Source organism: Nerophis lumbriciformis, linkage group LG03 (assembly GCF_033978685.3).
Source record: "Nerophis lumbriciformis linkage group LG03, RoL_Nlum_v2.1, whole genome shotgun sequence".
NCBI classification, from domain to species: Eukaryota; Metazoa; Chordata; class Actinopteri; order Syngnathiformes; family Syngnathidae; genus Nerophis; species Nerophis lumbriciformis.
The window spans coordinates 4,880,815-4,900,000 of NC_084550.2; the positions used below are offsets into that span (position 1 = coordinate 4,880,815).

At 42.0% G+C, this 19,186-nt stretch overlaps 1 protein-coding gene across 1 annotated transcript in view; it reads right to left on the bottom strand.

Annotated features, from left to right (window-relative positions):
- The window catches only part of LOC133578127 (uncharacterized), a 31,367-nt gene extending 15,151 nt beyond the window's left edge, over window positions 1–16,216 (bottom strand). Inside the window, exons 1-3 of the mRNA XM_061932309.2 lie at window positions 15,817–16,216; window positions 6,306–6,539; window positions 2,034–3,152 (exon numbers count right to left, since the gene is read on the bottom strand). Coding sequence (XP_061788293.2) covers window positions 2,034–3,152; window positions 6,306–6,539; window positions 15,817–15,955 — 1,492 coding nt within the window. The 5' untranslated portion in view covers window positions 15,956–16,216. The remainder of the gene's footprint in view (window positions 1–2,033; window positions 3,153–6,305; window positions 6,540–15,816) is intronic.
- Window positions 16,217–19,186: the final 2,970 nt, after the last annotated feature.

Below are 19,186 nucleotides of genomic sequence, written 5' to 3' on the forward strand. Positions count from 1 at the left end.
AATTATTTAAATATCTATGTATCTATTAAATGTTGTCTCATTTACCCTCCAAAGTCACCACGTTAATGAAATAATTAACTAACCATGAAATAAGTATTCAAATCATGAAATAAATAAATTTACTTGGACAATATCGATATTTAATAATAACACATTTATGTATCCACTTCCAAATATAACAAATAATGACACATTTAAGTAGTTATTTAAAGATGTATTTAATTTTGTCCCATTTGAACCTACATTTAAAAGAGGTACTCTTTATTGCAAAGAATGTGTACACAAAACATGCCAGTACATGTGGAGTACAGACAGAAAAATAGTTTGAATCAAATAAAAGATGGTCACAACATACTAAAAACAATAAATAAATTAAAAAAGTAAAGAGGACAGAGGGCATAACATAAACAGCATGTGTAGTTTGTATGTATGTTTGTTTCATTCATAAATGTGTTAAATCTTTCCTAAGAAGTCATTCTACTTCATTTTTTTTTTTTAAACTAAAAATGGCTCCTGATTGTATCGGCACACTCGCCTGGAACCTATGAGGGAATCTGATATCAACACTTCTCGTGTGGGACATACCGTATTTTCCGCACTATAAGGCGCACCTAAAAACCACAAATTTTCTCAAAAGCTGACAGTGCGCCTTATAACCCGGTGCGCTTTATATATGGATTAATATTAAGATTCATTTCCATAAAGTTTCGGTCTCGTAACTACGGTAAACAGCCGCCATCTTTTTTCCCGGTAGAACAGGAAGCGCTTCTTCTTCTACGCAAGCAACCGCCAAGGTAAGCACCCGCCCCCATAGAACAGGAAGCGCTTCTTCTTCTACTGTAAGCAACCACCTGTCCGCGTAGAAGAAGAAAAAGCGCGCGGATATTACCGTACGTTTCATTTCCTTTGTGTGTTTACTGTTATGATCCGCTGCCCGGATCATATTTTTGTTTTTGTTTTCAAGTCACTTGTGTTTTCTGCACCTCTTGAGTTTGTTTCTGTTGCCATGACGGCAGATTATTGTCACCTGCCTCTGGTTAGTGTCCCGGACGCGCACCTGTTGCCCGGGCACTAATCAGAGGGCTATTTAGTTTACGCGCTGGCCTCATTCGGTCTGTTGGTTTTGTTTGCTCCTACGCAACAAGTTACGCTCCTAGTTTCGCTCGTAGTTTACATTTTTGATATTAGCATCTTTGCTACCCTCTTGTTTTCCGTGCCGTGTTGCACCGTGCAGCATTTTGTTCTGCATTCAGAATAAATCATTTATTCTCACCTGCAAGCCGCTTCCTGACATCCCTCTGCATCTTGAAGAGACGACCTCCGGCATCACAATGCCACGTAAGCGTAACATTTACATCTGTAAAGACCACAAAATGGCTCCTACTAAGCGACAGGGATCCGGTTCATGAAAAGACGCAATCTCTCCATCCGCACACGGATTACTATTTCACAGCAACTGATATTCCTGTGAACCGCACTGTGGATACAACGGGAGCACGTACGGTGAATATTCGCACCACAGGGAATGAGAAGTCATCCTTCACTGTGGTTCTAGCTTGCCATGCTAATGGCCAGAAACTTCCACCCATGGTGATATTCAAAAGGAAGACCTTGCCAAAAGAGACCTTTCCAGCCGGCGTCATCATAAAAGCTAACTCGAAGGGATGGATGAAGAAAAGATGAGCGAGTGGTTAAGGTAAGTTTAAGTTTACGCGAAGAGGCCGGGTGGCTTTTTTCACGCAGCTTCGTCCATGTTGATATACGACTCCATGCGCGCCCACATCACGCTGGTTTTAATATATTATTAAAGTTTGACTGACCTATCTGACTGTTTTTTTGACATTCCTTTAGCGCAGTTAGATGCGGCTTACAACACGCGGCGGCTTATAGGTGGACAAAGTTTTGAAATATGCCGTTCATTGAAGGCGCGGCTTATAACCCAGGGCGCCTTATGGTGCGGAAAATACGGTAACTCTTCTGTGATTTGACATTTTTCTTAGCACAAAGTGGATAAGTCAACGTTTATTTTCAGCGGTGTGTCTGCATGTGTGCTGTCAGACTCCTCTTATAGAAATAACTTTTACCACAAACTGTACAACTCAACGTTCTTTCTCCCGTGTGTGTCCGCACGTGCGCCGTCAGATCTCTCCTGTAGGAGTAACTTTTACCGCAAACTGAGCAGTTAAACGGTTTTTCGCCCGTGTGTACTCTTTTGTGGGCGATCAACGTCACCTTGTCGACGAAACGTTCGTCGCAAAGTGAGCAAAGAAAGGGTTTTTCCCCCGTGTGTATTCTCACATGCGCTACCATGTTGGACTTTTGAGTGAATTTTTTGCCGCAAACGGAACAACTAAAAGGTCGTTCTCCGGTGTGCGTTCTCATGTGTTGAGTGACGTTGCGCTTTCGGGAAAAACCGTCGCCGCAAACGGAGCAAATGAAAGGTTTTTCTCCCGTGTGCGTCCTCATGTGCGACACCACACCTGAACGGCGAGAGAATCTTTTACCGCAAACGGAGCACTTGAAGGGTTTTTCTCCCGTGTGTGTTCTTTTGTGCGATATCATTACTGCCTTTTGAGTGAATCCTTTGCCACAAACTGAACAACTAAAAGGTTTTACTGCCAAGTGTGTTTTTCTATGTGTTGTAAGCACTGACTTTCGAGAGAATCTTTTACAGCATATTGAGCAACTAAAAAGTTTTTCTTCCGGATGGGTTCTCATGTGTTGAGACAAATCATTCTTATAAGAAAACAATTCGCCACAAACTGGGCAGGTGAAGCAGGTCCTCTTTTTAGCACTTTCAGAGTGTTTGATGTCCGCGTGAGTCCTCATATCACCTTCGTAGCCTGTATCGCTGCTCAAAGGTTCTTCGGCGTCGTCCTGTTCTTCATCTTCGGAAGAGTTTGACGTTGTGTCTTCACTGTCTGAGAGTGGTGCTAAGAGGTTGTCCGCTTGTGGTTCGCCTTCATGGTTTTCAGCCTTCGCAGAGACAACAGTCAGTGGTCTTAAAATACTTTCTTCCTCCTGAGTGATCCAAAGTTCATCCTCTTCTGTTTTAAAGTGAGGGGGCTGTGGACCCTCCTGCTTCAAAATGGCACTCCCACCTTGAGGCTGAAGGGAACTGACTTCTTGATGACCAATCAGCTTGTGGGCATCTGCAGGACACAAACACACTTTAATTAAAACATGTCAAATGTGATGACATGGTTGATCTAAACATGGAGATGTACAATTAGTAAAGTCGTAAATGTTGTGGTAAGCTGCTGCTTAAAGGGGAACATTATCACCAGACCTATGTAAGCGTCAATATACAGGTAAAAAGCCAGTAAATTAGAATATTTTGAAAAACTTGATTTATTTCAGTAATTGCATTCAAAAGGTGTAACTTGTACATTATATTTATTCATTGCACACAGACTGATGCATTCAAATGTTTATTTCATTTAATTTTGATGATTTGAAGTGGCAACAAATGAAAATCCAAAATTCCGTGTGTCACAAAATTAGAATATTGTGTAAGGCTAATACAAAAAAGGGATTTTTAGAAATGTTGGCCAACTGAAAAGTATGAAAATGAAAAATATGAGCATGTACAATACTCAATACTTGGTTGGAGCTCCTTTTGCCTCAATTACTGCGTTAATGCGGCGTGGCATGGAGTCGATGAGTTTCTGGCACTGCTCAGGTGTTATGAGAGCCCAGGTTGCTCTGATAGTGGCCTTCAACTCTTCTGCGTTTTTGGGTCTGGCATTCTGCATCTTCCTTTTCACAATACCCCACAGATTTTCTATGGGGCTAAGGTCAGGGGAGTTGGCGGGCCAATTTAGAACAGAAATACCATGGTCCGTAAACCAGGCACGGGTAGATTTTGCGCTGTGTGCAGGCGCCAAGTCCTGTTGGAACTTGAAATCTCCATCTCCATAGAGCAGGTCAGCAGCAGGAAGCATGAAGTGCTCTAAAACTTGCTGGTAGACGGCTGCGTTGACCCTGGATCTCAGGAAACAGAGTGGACCGACACCAGCAGATGACATGGCACCCCAAACCATCACCCAACCATGCAAATTTTGCATTTCCTTTGGAAATCGAGGTCCCAGAGTCTGGAGGAAGACAGGAGAGGCACAGGATCCACGTTGCCTGAAGTCTAGTGTAAAGTTTCCACCATCAGTGATGGTTTGGGGTGCCATGTCATCTGCTGGTGTCGGTCCATTCTGTTTCCTGAGATACAGGGTCAACGCAGCCGTCTACCAGCAAGTTTTAGAGCACTTCATGCTTCCTGCTGCTGACCTGCTCTATGGAGATGGAGATTTCAAGTTCCAACAGGACTTGGCGCCTGCACACAGCGCAAAATCTACCCGTGCCTGGTTTACGGACCATGGTATTTCTGTTCTAAATTGGCCCGCCAACTCCCCTGACCTTAGCCCCATAGAAAATCTGTGGGGTATTGTGAAAAGGAAGATGCAGAATGCCAGACCCAAAAACGCAGAAGAGTTGAAGGCCACTATCAGAGCAACCTGGGCTCTCATAACACCTGAGCAGTGCCAGAAACTCATCGACTCCATGCCACGCCGCATTAACGCAGTAATTGAGGCAAAAGGAGCTCCAACCAAGTATTGAGTATTGTACATGCTCATATTTTTCATTTTCATACTTTTCAGTTGGCCAACATTTCTAAAAATCCCTTTTTTGTATTAGCCTTACACAATATTCTAATTTTGTGACACACGGAATTTTGGATTTTCATTTGTTGCCACTTCAAATCATCAAAATTAAATGAAATAAACATTTGAATGCATCAGTCTGTGTGCAATGAATAAATATAATGTACAAGTTACACCTTTTGAATGCAATTACTGAAATAAATCAAGTTTTTCAAAATATTCTAATTTACTGGCTTTTACCTGTATACCTTGATGTTGCAGAAAAAAGACCATATATTTTTTTAACCGATTTCCGAACTCTACATGGGTGAATTTTGGCGAATTAAACGCCTTTCTAATATTTGCTCTCGGAGCGATGACGTCACAACGTGGCGTCACATCGGGAAGCAATCCGCCATTTTCTCAAACACCGAGTCAAATCAGCTCTGTTATTTTCCGTTTTTTTCGACTGTTTTCCATACCTTGGAGACATCATGCCTCGTCGGTGTGTTGTCGGAGGGTGTAACAACACGAACAGGGACGGATTCAAGTTGCACCAGTGGCCCAAAGATGCCAAAGTGGCAAGAAATTGGACGAAATTTGTTCAAAATACGAGGGTGTGGGGAAAGCCGACGAAATGGTCAGTCGTTTGTTCCGCACACTTTACCGACGAAAGCTATGCTACGACAGAGATGGCAAGAATGTGTGGATATCCTGCGACACTCAAAGCAGATGCATTTCCAACGATAAAGTCAAAGAAATCTGCCGCCAGACCCCCATTGAATCTGCCGGAGTGTGTGAGCAATTCAGGGACAAAGGACCCCGGTAGCACAGCAAGCAATGGCGGCAGTTTGTTCCCGCAGACGAACGAGCTAAACCCCCTGGATGTCTTGGCTCACACCGTCCCTTATGCCACCGAAGATGATCAAGAGAAGAATATCGACCCTAGCTTCCCTGGCCTGCTGACATCAACTCCAAAACTGGACAGATCAGCTTTCAGGAAAAGAGCGCGGATGAGGGTATGTCTACAGAATATATTAATTGATGAAAATTGGGCTGTCTGCACTCTCAAAGTGCATGTTGTTGCCAAATGTATTTCATATGCTGTAAACCTAGTTCATAGTTGTTAGTTTCCTTTAATGCCAAACAAACACATACCAATCGTTGGTTAGAAGGCGATCGCCGAATTCGTCCTCGCTTTCTCCCGTGTCGCTGGCTGTCGTGTCGTTTTCGTCGGTTTCGCTTGCATACGGTTCAAACCGATATGGCTCGATAGCTTCAGTTTCTTCTTCAATTTCGTTTTCGCTACCCGCCTCCACACTACAACCATCCGTTTCAATACATGCGTAATCTGTTGAATCGCTTAAGCCGCTGAAATCCGAGTCTGAATCCGAGCTAATGTCGCTATAGCTTGCTGTTCTTTCCGCCGTGTTTGTTTGTGTTGGCTTCACTATGTGACGTCACAGGAAAATGGACGGGTGTTGAGAAACGATGGTTAAAATCAGGCACTTTGAAGCTTTTTGTAGGGATATTGCGTGATGGGTAAAATTTTGAAAAAAACTTCAAAAAATATAATAAGCCACTGGGAACTGATTTTTAATGGTTTTAACCCTTCTGAAATTGTGATAATGTTCCCCTTTAAGAGCCCCTCGCCCCTTCCTTTCTCCTCACTTGGACTGTGTTGAAGCTGAAAGGACTCAGTTGGTTTGTCTCCATCATCTTCAGTCTTCACAGAGACAACATTCAGTTGCAACTTGGTGAGATCGGTTTCCTCCGGCCCTAGAAGACACTCTCCCTCCCGGGTGATCCATAGTTCCTCCTCTTCCGCTTTAATGTGCGGGGGCTGTGGATGCTGTTGCGTCACAGTGGATCGTTCCTCTTGACGACCAATCAGCTGCTGGACGTCTGCAGGACGCAAAATCACTTTAGTTCAGACATGTCTATTATTATATTACCTCATAAAAATGAGTACAACGTTTAACATATGATGATAGTCTTACTCTCAGGTCGGCATACATCCCACTCTGGAAAGGTGTTCAAGTACGAACAAAGAATGTTTAGTAGTGATGGGTCCGGCAACACCGATGCATCGGCGCATGCGTCGAGCTCATAGAGCAAAACCCTGTGTCGGTTTTAGAAAGTCACGTGACCGATCATGAGCTGTTTTGGTCACGTGACCGATACGCCAACTGTGTCGCACTGACGCCTCCTCTGTGCCCTGTGAGCGGCTCTTTTCTACAGCCGGAGAAATAATAACTAAGAAGAGAAATCGTCTAAAATGTAATACGTCGGAAAAACTTCTTTTTTTTTAAAAATAAAAATGTGTAAAAAAATTAAATTAAAAAAATTCCCAGTCCACAATCATCCACAACACGTTCTCTTAGATTTCCATGTTATGATACATGTTCACATTATTTATTGACTGTATCTAAAAGAGATAAAAATATATTTTTATTTAAATGAAGATATGAAATAATCCTAAATGGAATACAATGACTTGGTTTATATTATTGTATATACTAGGGCAGGGGTCACCAACGCGGTGCCCGCGGTCACCAGGTAGCCCGTAAGGACCAGATCAGTCGCCCGCTGGCCTGTTCTAAAAATAGCTCAAAGAGCAGCACTTACCAGTGAGCTGCCTCTATTTTTTAAATTGTATTTATTTACTAGCAAGCTGGTCTCGCTTTGCTCGACATTTTTAATTCTAAAAGAGACAAAACTCAAATAGAATTTGAAAATCCAAGAAAATATTTTAAAGACTTGGTCTTCACTTGGAATAAGCGGTAGAAAATGGATGGATGGATGGGTCTTCACTTGTTTAAATAAATTCATTTATTTTTTACTTTGCTTCTTATTACCTTTAGAAATACAATTTTAGAGAAAAAATACAACCTTAAAAATGATTTTAGGATTTTTAAACAAATATACCTTTTTACCTTTTAAATTTCTTCCTCTTCTTTCCTGACAATTTAAATCAATGTTCAAGTACATTTTTTATTTTTTTATTGTAAAGAATAATAAATATTTTAGCTTCTGGTTTTTCGACGAAGAATATTTGTGAAATATTTCTTCAAACTTACTATGATTAAAATTCAAAAAAATTATTCTGGCAAATCTAGAAAATCTGTAGAATCAAATTTAAATCTTATTTCAAAGTATTTTGAATTTATTTTAAAATTTTTGTTCTGGAAAATCTAGAAGAAATACTGATTTGTCTTTGTTAGAAATATAGCTCGGTCCAATTTGTTAAATATTCTAACAAAGTGCAGATTGGATTTTAACCGATTTAAAACATGTCATCAAAATTCTAAAATGTATCTTAATCAGGAAAAATTACTAATGATGTTCCATAATTATTATTTTTTTTTTTTCAAAAAGATTCAAATTAGCTAGTTTTTCTCTTCTTTTTGTCGGTTGAATTTTGAATTTCAAAGAGTCGAAATTGAAGATAAACTATGTTTCAAAATTTTATTTTAATTTTTTTCGTGTTTTCTCCTCTTTTAAACCGTTCAATTAAGTGGTTTTTTTCATCATTTATTCTCTACAAAAAACCTTCCATAAAAGGAAAAAAAAATGTACGACGGAATGACAGACAGAAATACCCATTTTTTTATATATATAAATGTATTTATTTAGCTATTCTTGTTTAAATCACACTTACGTGTAACTTACAAATGACAATATATTTATTTATTTAAGTGTGTATCAAACTGGTAGCCCTTCGCATTAATCAGTACCCAAGAAGTAGTTTTTGGTTTCAAAAAGGTTGGTGACCCCTGTACTAGGGCATCAAATCAGTGTCAGTTGAGTCGGTCCATAGGTTGCCTGTAGGGATTTTTAATGTCCAGCAGATGTCAGTATTTAGTGACACAGTATCGACACAGTATCAATACAGTTTTGCAATGTGTCGAAACGCTTCATGACGCCTCATCAACCCATCACTAATGTTTAGATATGGTCTGAAGATGGAGATCAGCAATTACAGGACTACTGTAGTAGTAGAGCTGGGCAATATGGACGCAAAAGGGAAATCGGAGTCTCGGTTTTTGCATTTCCATAGAAGTCTTCGAGCTGCTCTCTGTCTGATCCCTCACCTAGGACTGTTTGTCTTGGGAGACCCTACCAGGGGGCATGGAAGCCCCCGGACAACATAGCTCCCAGGATCATTGGGACACGCAAACTCCTCTACCACGATAAGGTGGCAGATATATCGATATATTTTTAAACAAGATAAAGAATCAAGAAAATATCGTAATATCGATATAATTTATTTCACGTTAAAATGACCAAACACCGCTTATTTGTTGTGTTCCTTGATTCTCCCCCGCTCCCCACTCCCTCTCATGGGCTACTAAACCCCTCCCCTTCCTCCTTCCAAGACGTGCTTGCACGTATAAGAACATCCATGATTGGTTGGTTGTTTACTATGATGAGTCGAGCAGTGGTTCTTAACCTGGGTTCGATCGAACCTTAGGGGTTCGGTGAGTCGGCCTCAGGGGTTCGGCGGAGCCTCCGCCGCTGAGCTCAAGACACACCCAACTCATTGTTTAAATAAAAACTTGCTTTTTTTTAATCCTGCACTACCATGAGCTAAAGCAACGAAATGTCGTTCTTATCTGTACTGTAAAGTTCAAATTTGAATGACAATAAAAAGGAAGTCTAAGTCTAATTACGGATACCCCCAAACAATTTTCCCTCTGATTTGCAGGTGTGTAATTTGTTGGGAGTTTATGCACTGTGTTTGTGTTGTTCTTTGAACAAGGTGATGTTCATGCACGGTTCATTTTTGTGCACCAGTAAAAAAAACATAACTTTGTCTTGAATTTGAAAAAAAACATTACATTTTTCACTAAAGAAGGGTTCAGTGAAGGCGCATATGAAACTGGTCGGGTTTGTTACCTCCAACATGGTTCAGAACCCCTGGATTAGAGCATAACATTAGGGACAGGCCAATCAGAGGCAAGATAGGGCGAGGTCATGGAACCCGGAAGTGAAATCACAACAGACACCCCAAATGACGACGAGAGAGTCGTAGAAGAAAAGAGGGAATATTCAAGTGGGGGATTTATATATTAAAAAACTAGTGGAAGATGGCAGAGGGATTCTCTTCTTTAGATTTTCCACATCCAGGAAACCCACAATGTGTCTACTTGGCCACATTGGGACAAATGTATGCGTCTGGATAACACATTCATTTGAGTTGTTTACCATGTAAGCTAGGGCTGAAACGACGCGTCGACGTAGTCGACGTCATCGGTTACGTAAATACGTCGAGGACGTTTTTGTTCTTTGACGCGTCGCATATTTACGTCACACTACCGTCATGGCGGAGCGCAAAGCAGACGATGCGAGCGGTGCGAGCGAGGGGAAAAAAGCACGCCAAAAGTCGTCAAAAGTGTGGGAGTATTTCAATAAACGGCCTAAGAAGAAACGCTACTTTTACTCCGCTACTTTTATCTACATTCAGCTCGCTACTCGCTACTAATTTTTATCGATCTGTTAATGCACGCTTTGTTTGTTTTGGTCTGTCAGACAGACCTTCAAAGTGCCTGCCTTACTGGTGACGTTTCACTTCGTTCCACCAATCAGATGCAGTCACTGGTGACGTTGGACCAATCAAACAGAGCCAGGGGTCACATGACCTGACTGGCTCCGAGCTAACTTCGGGTGTTACCATTTAGTGGTCAATTGTACGGAATATGTACTGTACTGTGCAATCTACTAATAAAAGTTCCAATCAATCAATCAAAAGTGTGAAGGAAAAAAGACCCTTTTTTATTTCAACCGTAAAGACTGACTGCACAGTTCCTGTCTTCACAATAAAAGTGCCGCTCCATCGCGCCTGCGCTTTCAAAATAAGAGTCTCCGAAAGCCAGCGCAAACAAGCTAGCAAGCTACGGAGTTTGCCGCCAATGTATTTCTTGTAAAGGGTATAAAAACGAATATGGAAGGTGGACAAATAAGATGCCAAATAACAACCACTTTCATGTGGTATTAGACAGAAAGGAGGAACTTTTTTTCTCCTCCATTTGAAAACGTGGACGTTACCAGCACTACTTCCTGATTACAATCAACACAAGTCATCAGAATCAGGTAATACACCAACTTAAATTCTTGTCTTCATGAAAGAAAGGAATCTATATGTTAAACATGCATGTATATTCATTAAAACACCTTTAACATGCAAACAAAAACGGCAAAATAAATAAATATAAATTATATACTGTATATATCAATGTATGTATATATATATATATATATATATATATATATATATATATATGTGTGTGTGTGTGTGTGTGTGTGTGTGTGTGTGTGTGTGTGTGTGTGTGTGTGTGTGTGTGTGTGTGTGTGTGTGTATATATATATATATATATATATATATATATATATATATATATATATATGATATGTGTGAGGCAGCACGGTGGCAGAGGGGTTAGTGCATCTGCCTCACAATACGAAGGTCCTGAGTAGTCTTGGGTTCAATCCCGGGCTCGGGATCTTTCTGTGTGGAGTTTGCATGTTCTCCCCGTGACTGCGTGGGTTCCCTCCGGGTACTCCGGCTTCCTCCCACCTCCAAAGACATGCACCTGGGGATAGGTTGATTGGCAACACTAAATTGGCCCTAGTGTGTGAATGTGAGCGTGAATGTTGTCTGTCTATCTGTGTTGGCCCTGCGATGAGGTGGCGACTTGTCCAGGGTGTACCCCGCCTTCTGCCCGATTGTAGCTGAGATAGGCTCCAGCGCCCCCCGCGACCCCAAAGGGAATAAGCGGTAGAAAATGGATGGATGGATGATATGTGTGTGTATGTTACTCAGTACTTGAGTAGTTTTTTCACAACATACTTTTTACTTTTACTCAAGTAAATATTTGGGTGACTACTCCTTACTTTTACTTGAGTAATAAATCTCTAAAGTAACAGTACTCTTACTTGAGTACAATTTCTGGCTACTCTACCCACCTCTGCTAATAATGTTGTTGTATGCACACTGTGTCGAGCGGAAATGGCCTATCATAGTAGCACAACGGCAGCGTTCTTGCCATCACCATCAACTAGTCAATCGTCCGCGTGAGTATACGTTGTCATCATTACACAAAAACATGAATGTGTCATTTGTATCTGCGTTGTAAATTCATAAACTAAAGCACCGTTTCGCTCTGAGAGGAGCGTTTGGCGTGCCTGTTCAGTGTTTACAAAGACGCGCTCCTCTTTAACGCTAACGTTAATTAGTTGTGCAAATACCTTTTACAACATTAACAGTTACGTATACTATGTACAAACGAACAATTAACTTTCACTTTAATCATACTATCATTGTTGTGTTATTAAGCAAAATAAGCAAAAGTTTTACTTTTGTTGAAATGTTTACACTGTTGTTACAGAATATTTCGTTTTGCACTTTTTTGTATTGGATGTTTATCTTTATTTTTGCACATTTTAGCAAATAAGCAATACTTTTACTTTTGTTGAAATGTTTACACTGTTGTTACAGAATATTTCCGTTTTGCACTTTTTTGAATTGGATGTTTATCTTTATTTTTGCACATTTTAAAGCAAAATAAGCAATACTTTTACTTTTGAAATGCTTATACTATTGCAGAATATTAAGATTTGCACTGGATGTTTACTTTTATATTTGCACATTAAAAGCAAATAAGCTACTTTTAATTTTGTTAAATGTTTACATTGTTACAGAATATTTTGTCATGTTGTTGTCAATGTTGACTGAGTGGCCATACTTTTTTTTGTAAATAAAAGCCATGCCTTTTGAAAAAACTGGCCTACATTTATTTTTTCATCTTCATTTTAAATAAAAAAAATAATCGGTAAAAGGAAAAATAATCTATAGATTAATCGAAAAAATAATCTATAGATTAACCGATTAATCGAAAAAAATAATCTATAGATTAATCGATAGAAAAATAATCGTTAGCTGCAGCCTTAATGTAAGCCCAATTTAAAACTGGTCTCCAGTTGCCAAGACGGGCATATTTCGCATGAGAAATGCTGCCAAGAATGTATGCCGAAGTGAGGAAGATCCTAGCCGCACAATGAAGTCAAGTCACTTACTTGGCGCTGACCAGAACCGTACATGTGTGGCAGTTCATTACATTGTCGACTGGGAATTAAAAAGCGCCTGCCTGCAAATGTATTTTTTTATCTGAGTTTGATACATTTTGTATTATTTGCACAGCTATGTCATTTATTTTACGTAGAAATAATATTTTTCCATTTTATGTATGTTATGTAATTCTGTGCTACTTAAACTTTCTGTGCTTTTAATACCCATCTTGACTAACTGGGTTGATAAAAGTGTTTACACTACAGTTGTCATTCACTTCAATTTCAGTGAATCTCGCTCAAAAAAATGAATGTCTTTATATGTATACTTTCACCGGAAAATATATCGAGATATACATCAAATATAGAGTTTAAGTAAATTAAAATCGACATATACTTTTTCGTCCATATTGCCCAGCCCTACTACTACAGTAGTCCTGGAATTGCTGATCTCCATCTTCAGACCATATTTAAACATTCTTTGTTCGTATGGGAGCACCTTTACAGAGTGGGATGTATGCCGACCTGACAGTAAGACTATCATCATATGTTAAAGGTTGTACATACACACATATATAAAACTATATGCATATATATATATATATATATATATATATATATATATATATATATATATAAATAAATGGGTTGTACTTGTATAGCGCTTTTCTACCTTCAAGGTACTCAAAGCGCTTTGACACTACTTCCACATTTACCCATTCACACACACATTCACACACTGATGGAGGGAGCTGCCATGCAAGGCGCTAACCAGCACCCATCAGGAGCAAGGGTGAAGTGTCTTGCTCAGGACACAACGAACATGACGAGGTTGGTACGAGGTGGGGATTGAACCAGGGACCCTTGGGTCGCGCACGGCCACTCATATATATATATATATATATATATATATATATATATATATATATACACACACACACAACTATATATATATATATATATATGTATGTATATTAATATATATATATATATATATATATATATATATATATTAGAGATGCGCGGTTTGCGGACACAACCGCGGAGTCCACGGATTATCCGCGGATCGGGCGGTTGAAATAAAAAAAAATTAGATTTTATCCGCGGGTCGGGTCGGGCGGTTGAAATAAAAAAAAATTAGATTTTAAATAGATTCAGGCGGGTGGCAGTTAAACCAATTCGGAAATATACATACATAGTTAAATGTTGTTACCCACATACGAAAAACGAGCAGGCACCTGCAGCATATGCCACAACAGAAGAAGAAGAAAAAAAGAGATGGACACTTTTACGGAGCGGAGAAGGGACGCCTCGCCGAGAGGGCCCCACCGGGAGCCGTAGCTGAGGCGATCCGCGAGAAGGGCCCGACGCACGTCCAGGGTCACCACCGCGCCCACCGCACCGACATCCCGCCTCGTCCGCCTTCGCCGCGGCCGGGGTCACGCGCAGCAGGTAAGCAGCTTACCTGCCCGCCACCCCCGTGGCCGGGGGCTCGTAACATGGGTCACTCCGCGCGCTCCGCCCGCGCAGCTTACCTGCCCGCCACCCCTGTTGCCGGGGGCGCGTAACAGGGGTCACTCCGCGCGCAGTGCGCTCACGAAAGGGGTGGGGCTCACCCTGGTTGATATAGACAGCAGGACGGTGGCCATGGAAGTCGGAACCCGCTAAGGAGTGTGTAACAACCCACCTGCCGAATCAACTAGCCCTGAAAATGGATGGCGCTGGAGCGTCGGGCCCATACCCGGCCGTCGCCGGCAGCGAGACGCGCTTGGAGGTGCGCTCAGCGCGGCTCCCATATGATTGCGCACTGGTGTGCGTCTGGGCCGTGACAGCGTGGCACGCGAATGTCTGTGCTGCATTGGATCAGTCTCCTTTCTTTAACAGGCAAAAGCTTTATAACCTCACTAATGCCTTGCATCGTCTATATTAGATATATAACAACGGGCGGGTGCGGTTCTGATTAAATGTTAGATCAGGTAGATGGCGGATGGTTGACGACTTTCTGATGCGGTTGCGGATGAAATAATTGCCTATCCGCGCATCTCTAATATATATATATATATATATATATACACACACACACAACTATATATATGTATGTATATTTATATATATATATATATATATATATATATACACATATATATAAAATTGTATACATAAAGTTATATATATATATAACTATATATATATATATCAGTGTTTTTCAACCACTGTGCCGCGGCACACTAGTGTGCCGTGAGACACAGTCTGGTGTGCCGTGGGAGATGATCAAATTTCACCTATTTGGGTTAAAAATATTTTTTGCAAACCAGTAATTATAGTCTGCAAATTATGTGTTGTTGTTGAGTGTCGGTGCTGTCTAGAGCTCGGCGGAGTAACCGTGTAATACTCTTCCATATCTGTAGGTGGCAGCCGGTAGCTAATTGCTTTGTAGATGTCGGAAACAGCGGGAGGCAGGGTGTAGGTAAAAAGGTATCTAATGCTTAAACCAAAAAATAAACAAAAGGTGAGTGCCCCTAAGAAAAGGCATTGAAGCTTAGGGAAAGCTATGCAGAACAAAACTAAAACTGAACTGGCTACAAAGTAAACAAAAACAGAATGCTGGACGACAGCAAAGACTTACAGCGTGTGGAGCAGATGGCGTCCACAAAGTACCTCCGTCCACGACATGACAATCAACACAAAAATAGGAGCGCAAGACAAGAACTAAGACACCACACACAGGAAAACACCCAAAAACTCAAAATAATTCACGGCGGGATGTGACAGGTCGTGACAGTACACCTACTTTGAGACAAGTGCTACAGTGATGCATGCTTGGTTATGGTTATGGTTTGAATTCATATTCGACGATTGCGACAACTTTTTACTGTCAACTGAGTTTCGTTTTTTTTAACAATTTATGCTGGTGGTGTGCCTCCGGATTTTTTCAACGCTAAAAATGTGCCTTGGCTCAAAAAAGGTTGAAAAACACTGATATATATAACTAGATATATATATATATCAAAGCCATATCGGATTTTATAGTAACTGTTTTGTGATAAATAAAACAAGTTCATTTGGCTCCATGTATTAAGGACAGAAAGTGTGATCAAGCAGAATGTAAACATACCTTGAACGTGTAGCCCAATTTGAGTCTTGCTAACAGCTTCCAGTTGATGTCGCTCCTTCTCTTTTGTTCGAGAAACTTCGTCGTCATACGACACTGTCGTTCTTTCGAATAGCCCAAATGCTTCATCTGCTGCCGCCATTATTCGCCCTTTTCGACGACTCTTTTGATGATTAGAATGTTTTCAATTGGATTCCACCTCACCGTTTTCCGCTTTTGTCTTGCGTTTCTGCAGTGTTGCTCACTTCCGCCCTTCTCTCCCTCTTCTTCTTCTTGGTTGTTTCACGGCGGTTAGAAACTGGTTTAGCGCATTACCGCCACCCTCCGGATGTGAATGATCATTTTTTAAATTGTTTTGACGTCTCCGTCACAACCATAGACATCTTATTAGGGTACGCAGCATCGAGCGCTACTGCCTACTGGCGCTGACGAGACGCGGGGCCGCCATCTTGGAGTGGTGATCCGCTCCACTCGGTGCAATTCATTTGGCAGGAGCAATGAACTGTCAGCGCATTTAATTCATCTTACCTCACTGAATACCACTGATTTTCACACGCTTTTTTGTCATACATGTCAATCAATCAATCAATCTTTATTTATATAGCCCTAAATCACAAGTGTCTCAAAGGGCTGCACAAGCCACAACGACATCCTCGGTACAAAGCCCACATAAGGGCAAGGAAAAACTCACCCCAGTGGGACGTCGATGTGAATGACTATGAGAAACCTTGGAGAGGACCGCATATGTGGGTAACCCCCCCCCCTCTAGGGGAGACCGAAAGCAATGGATGTCGAGTGGGTCTGACATAATATTGTGAGAGTCCAGTCCATAGTGGATCCAACATAATAGTAAGAGTCCAGTCCATAGTGGGGCCAGCAGGACACCATCCCGAGCGGAGACGGGTCAGCAGCGCAGAGATGTTCCCAGCCGATGCACAGGCGAGCGGTCCACCCCGGGTCCCGACTCTGGACAGCCAGCACTTCATCCATGGCCACCAGACCTGTGCCCCCCCCCCCCCCCCCCCCTCAAGGAAAAGGGGAGCAGAGGAGAAAAGAAAAGAAACGGCAGATCAACTGGTCTAACAGGGGGGCTATTTAAAGGCTAGAGTATACAAATGAGTTTTAAGATGGGACTTAAATGCTTCTACTGAGGTAGCATCTCTAATTGTTACCGGGAGGGCATTCCATAGTACTGGAGCCCCAATAGAAAACGCTCTATAGCCCGCAGACTTTTTTGGGGCTCTGGGAATCACTAATAAGCCGGAGTTCTTTGAACGCAGATTTCTTGCCGGGACATATGGTACAATGCAATCGACAAGATAGGACGGAGCTAGACCGTGTAGTATTTTATACGTAAGTAGTAAAACCTTAAAGTCACATCTTAAGTGCACAGGAAGCCAGTGCAGGTGAGCCAGTATAGGCGTAATATGATCAAACTATGATAAAGGACACATGTTTTATTATTCATAGTTAGATTAACAGTAATATAATATTCTTACACGCTATAAGCAGAGGTGGGTAGTAACGCGCTACATTTACTCCGTTACATCTACTTGAGTAACTTTTGGGATAAATTGTACTTCTAAGAGTAGTTTTAATGCAACATACTTTTACTTTTAATTGAGTATATTTATAGAGAAGAAACGCTACTTTTACTCCGCTACTTTTATCTACATTCAGCTCGCTATCCATCCATCCATCCATCCATCTTCTTCCGCTTATCCGAGGTCGGGTCGCGGGGGCAGCAGCCTAAGCAGGGAAGCCCACACTTCCCTCTCCCCAGCCACTTCGTCCAGCTCTTCCCGGGGGACCCCGAGGCGTTCCCAGGCCAGCCGGGAGACATAGTCTTCCCAACGTGTCCTGGGTCTTCCCCGTGGCCTCCTACCGGTCGGACGTGCCCTAAACACCTCCCTAGGGAGGCGTTCGGGTGGCATCCTGACCAGATGCCCGAACCACCTCATCTGGCTCCTCTCGATGTGGAGGAGCAGCGGCTTTACTTTGAGCTCCCCCCGGATGACAGAGCTTCTCACCCTATCTCTAAGGGAGAGCCCCGCCACCTGGCGGAGGAAACTCATTTCGGCCGCTTGTACCCGTGATCTTGTCCTTTCGGTCATAACCCAAAGCTCATGACCATAGGTGAGGATGGGAACGTAAATCGACCGGTAAATTGAGAGCTTTGCCTTCCGGCTCAGCTCCTTCTTCACCACAACGAATCGTAATTAAAGACTAATATGTACAAGACTGATGAGACAAGATGACACTTTTACTGTAAATACAAAGCTTTATCACTTGGACTGTTCAACCCCAGGCCACTCTTGTAGCTGAATGTTTTCTACATTTTAAGATTAGGAACCATATGTAGCACTCTGGACATCATTCGTTCATTCATTGGTATTATTTATGTTCTTAACTGGGCCACCCCCATATCTTTATAAATGACATGTCATTTGTAAAGACATGCCAGGCTGACAATAGGATAATGTAAACAACACTGCCAGAGCCGCAATGAGTTTATATATTATTTATATATTATTGGCAGAAATAGAGGGCCCCAAAATCAAATTTTGCTTAGGGCCCCATGGAGGCTTGGGCCGGCACTGTACATGTACCTATGATAAAGGACACATGTTTTATTATTCATAGTTAGATTAACAGTAATATAATATTCTTACACGCTATAAGCAGAGGTGGGTAGTAACGCGCTACATTTACTCCGTTACATCTACTTGAGGAACTTTTGGGATAAATTGTACTTCTAAGAGTAGTTTTAATGCAACGTACTTTTACTTTTACTTGAGTATATTTATAGAGAAGAAACGCTACTTTTACTCCGCTACTTTTATCTACATTCAGCTCGCTATCCATCCATCCATCCATCCATCTTCTTCCGCTTATCCGAGGTCGGGTCGCGGGGGCAGCAGCCTAAGCAGGGAAGCCCAGACTTCCCTCTCCCCAGCCACTTCGTCCAGCTCTTCCCGGGGGATCCCGAGGCGTTCCCAGGCCAGCCGGGAGACATAGTCTTCCCAACGTGTCCTGGGTCTTCCCCGTGGCCTCCTACCGGTTGGACGTGCCCTAAACACCTCCCTAGGGAGGCGTTCGGGTGGCATGCTGACCAGATGCCCGAACCACCTCATCTGGCTCCTCTCGATGTGGAGGAGCAGCGGCTTTACTTTGAGCTCCCCCCGGATGACAGAGCTTCTCACCCTATCTCTAAGGGAGAGACCCGCCACCCGGCGGAGGAAACTCATTTCGGCCGCTTGTACCCGTGATCTTGTCCTTTCGGTCATAACCCAAAGCTCATGACCATAGGTGAGGATGGGAACGTAGATCGACCGGTAAATTGAGAGCTTTGCCTTACGGCTCAGCTCCTTCT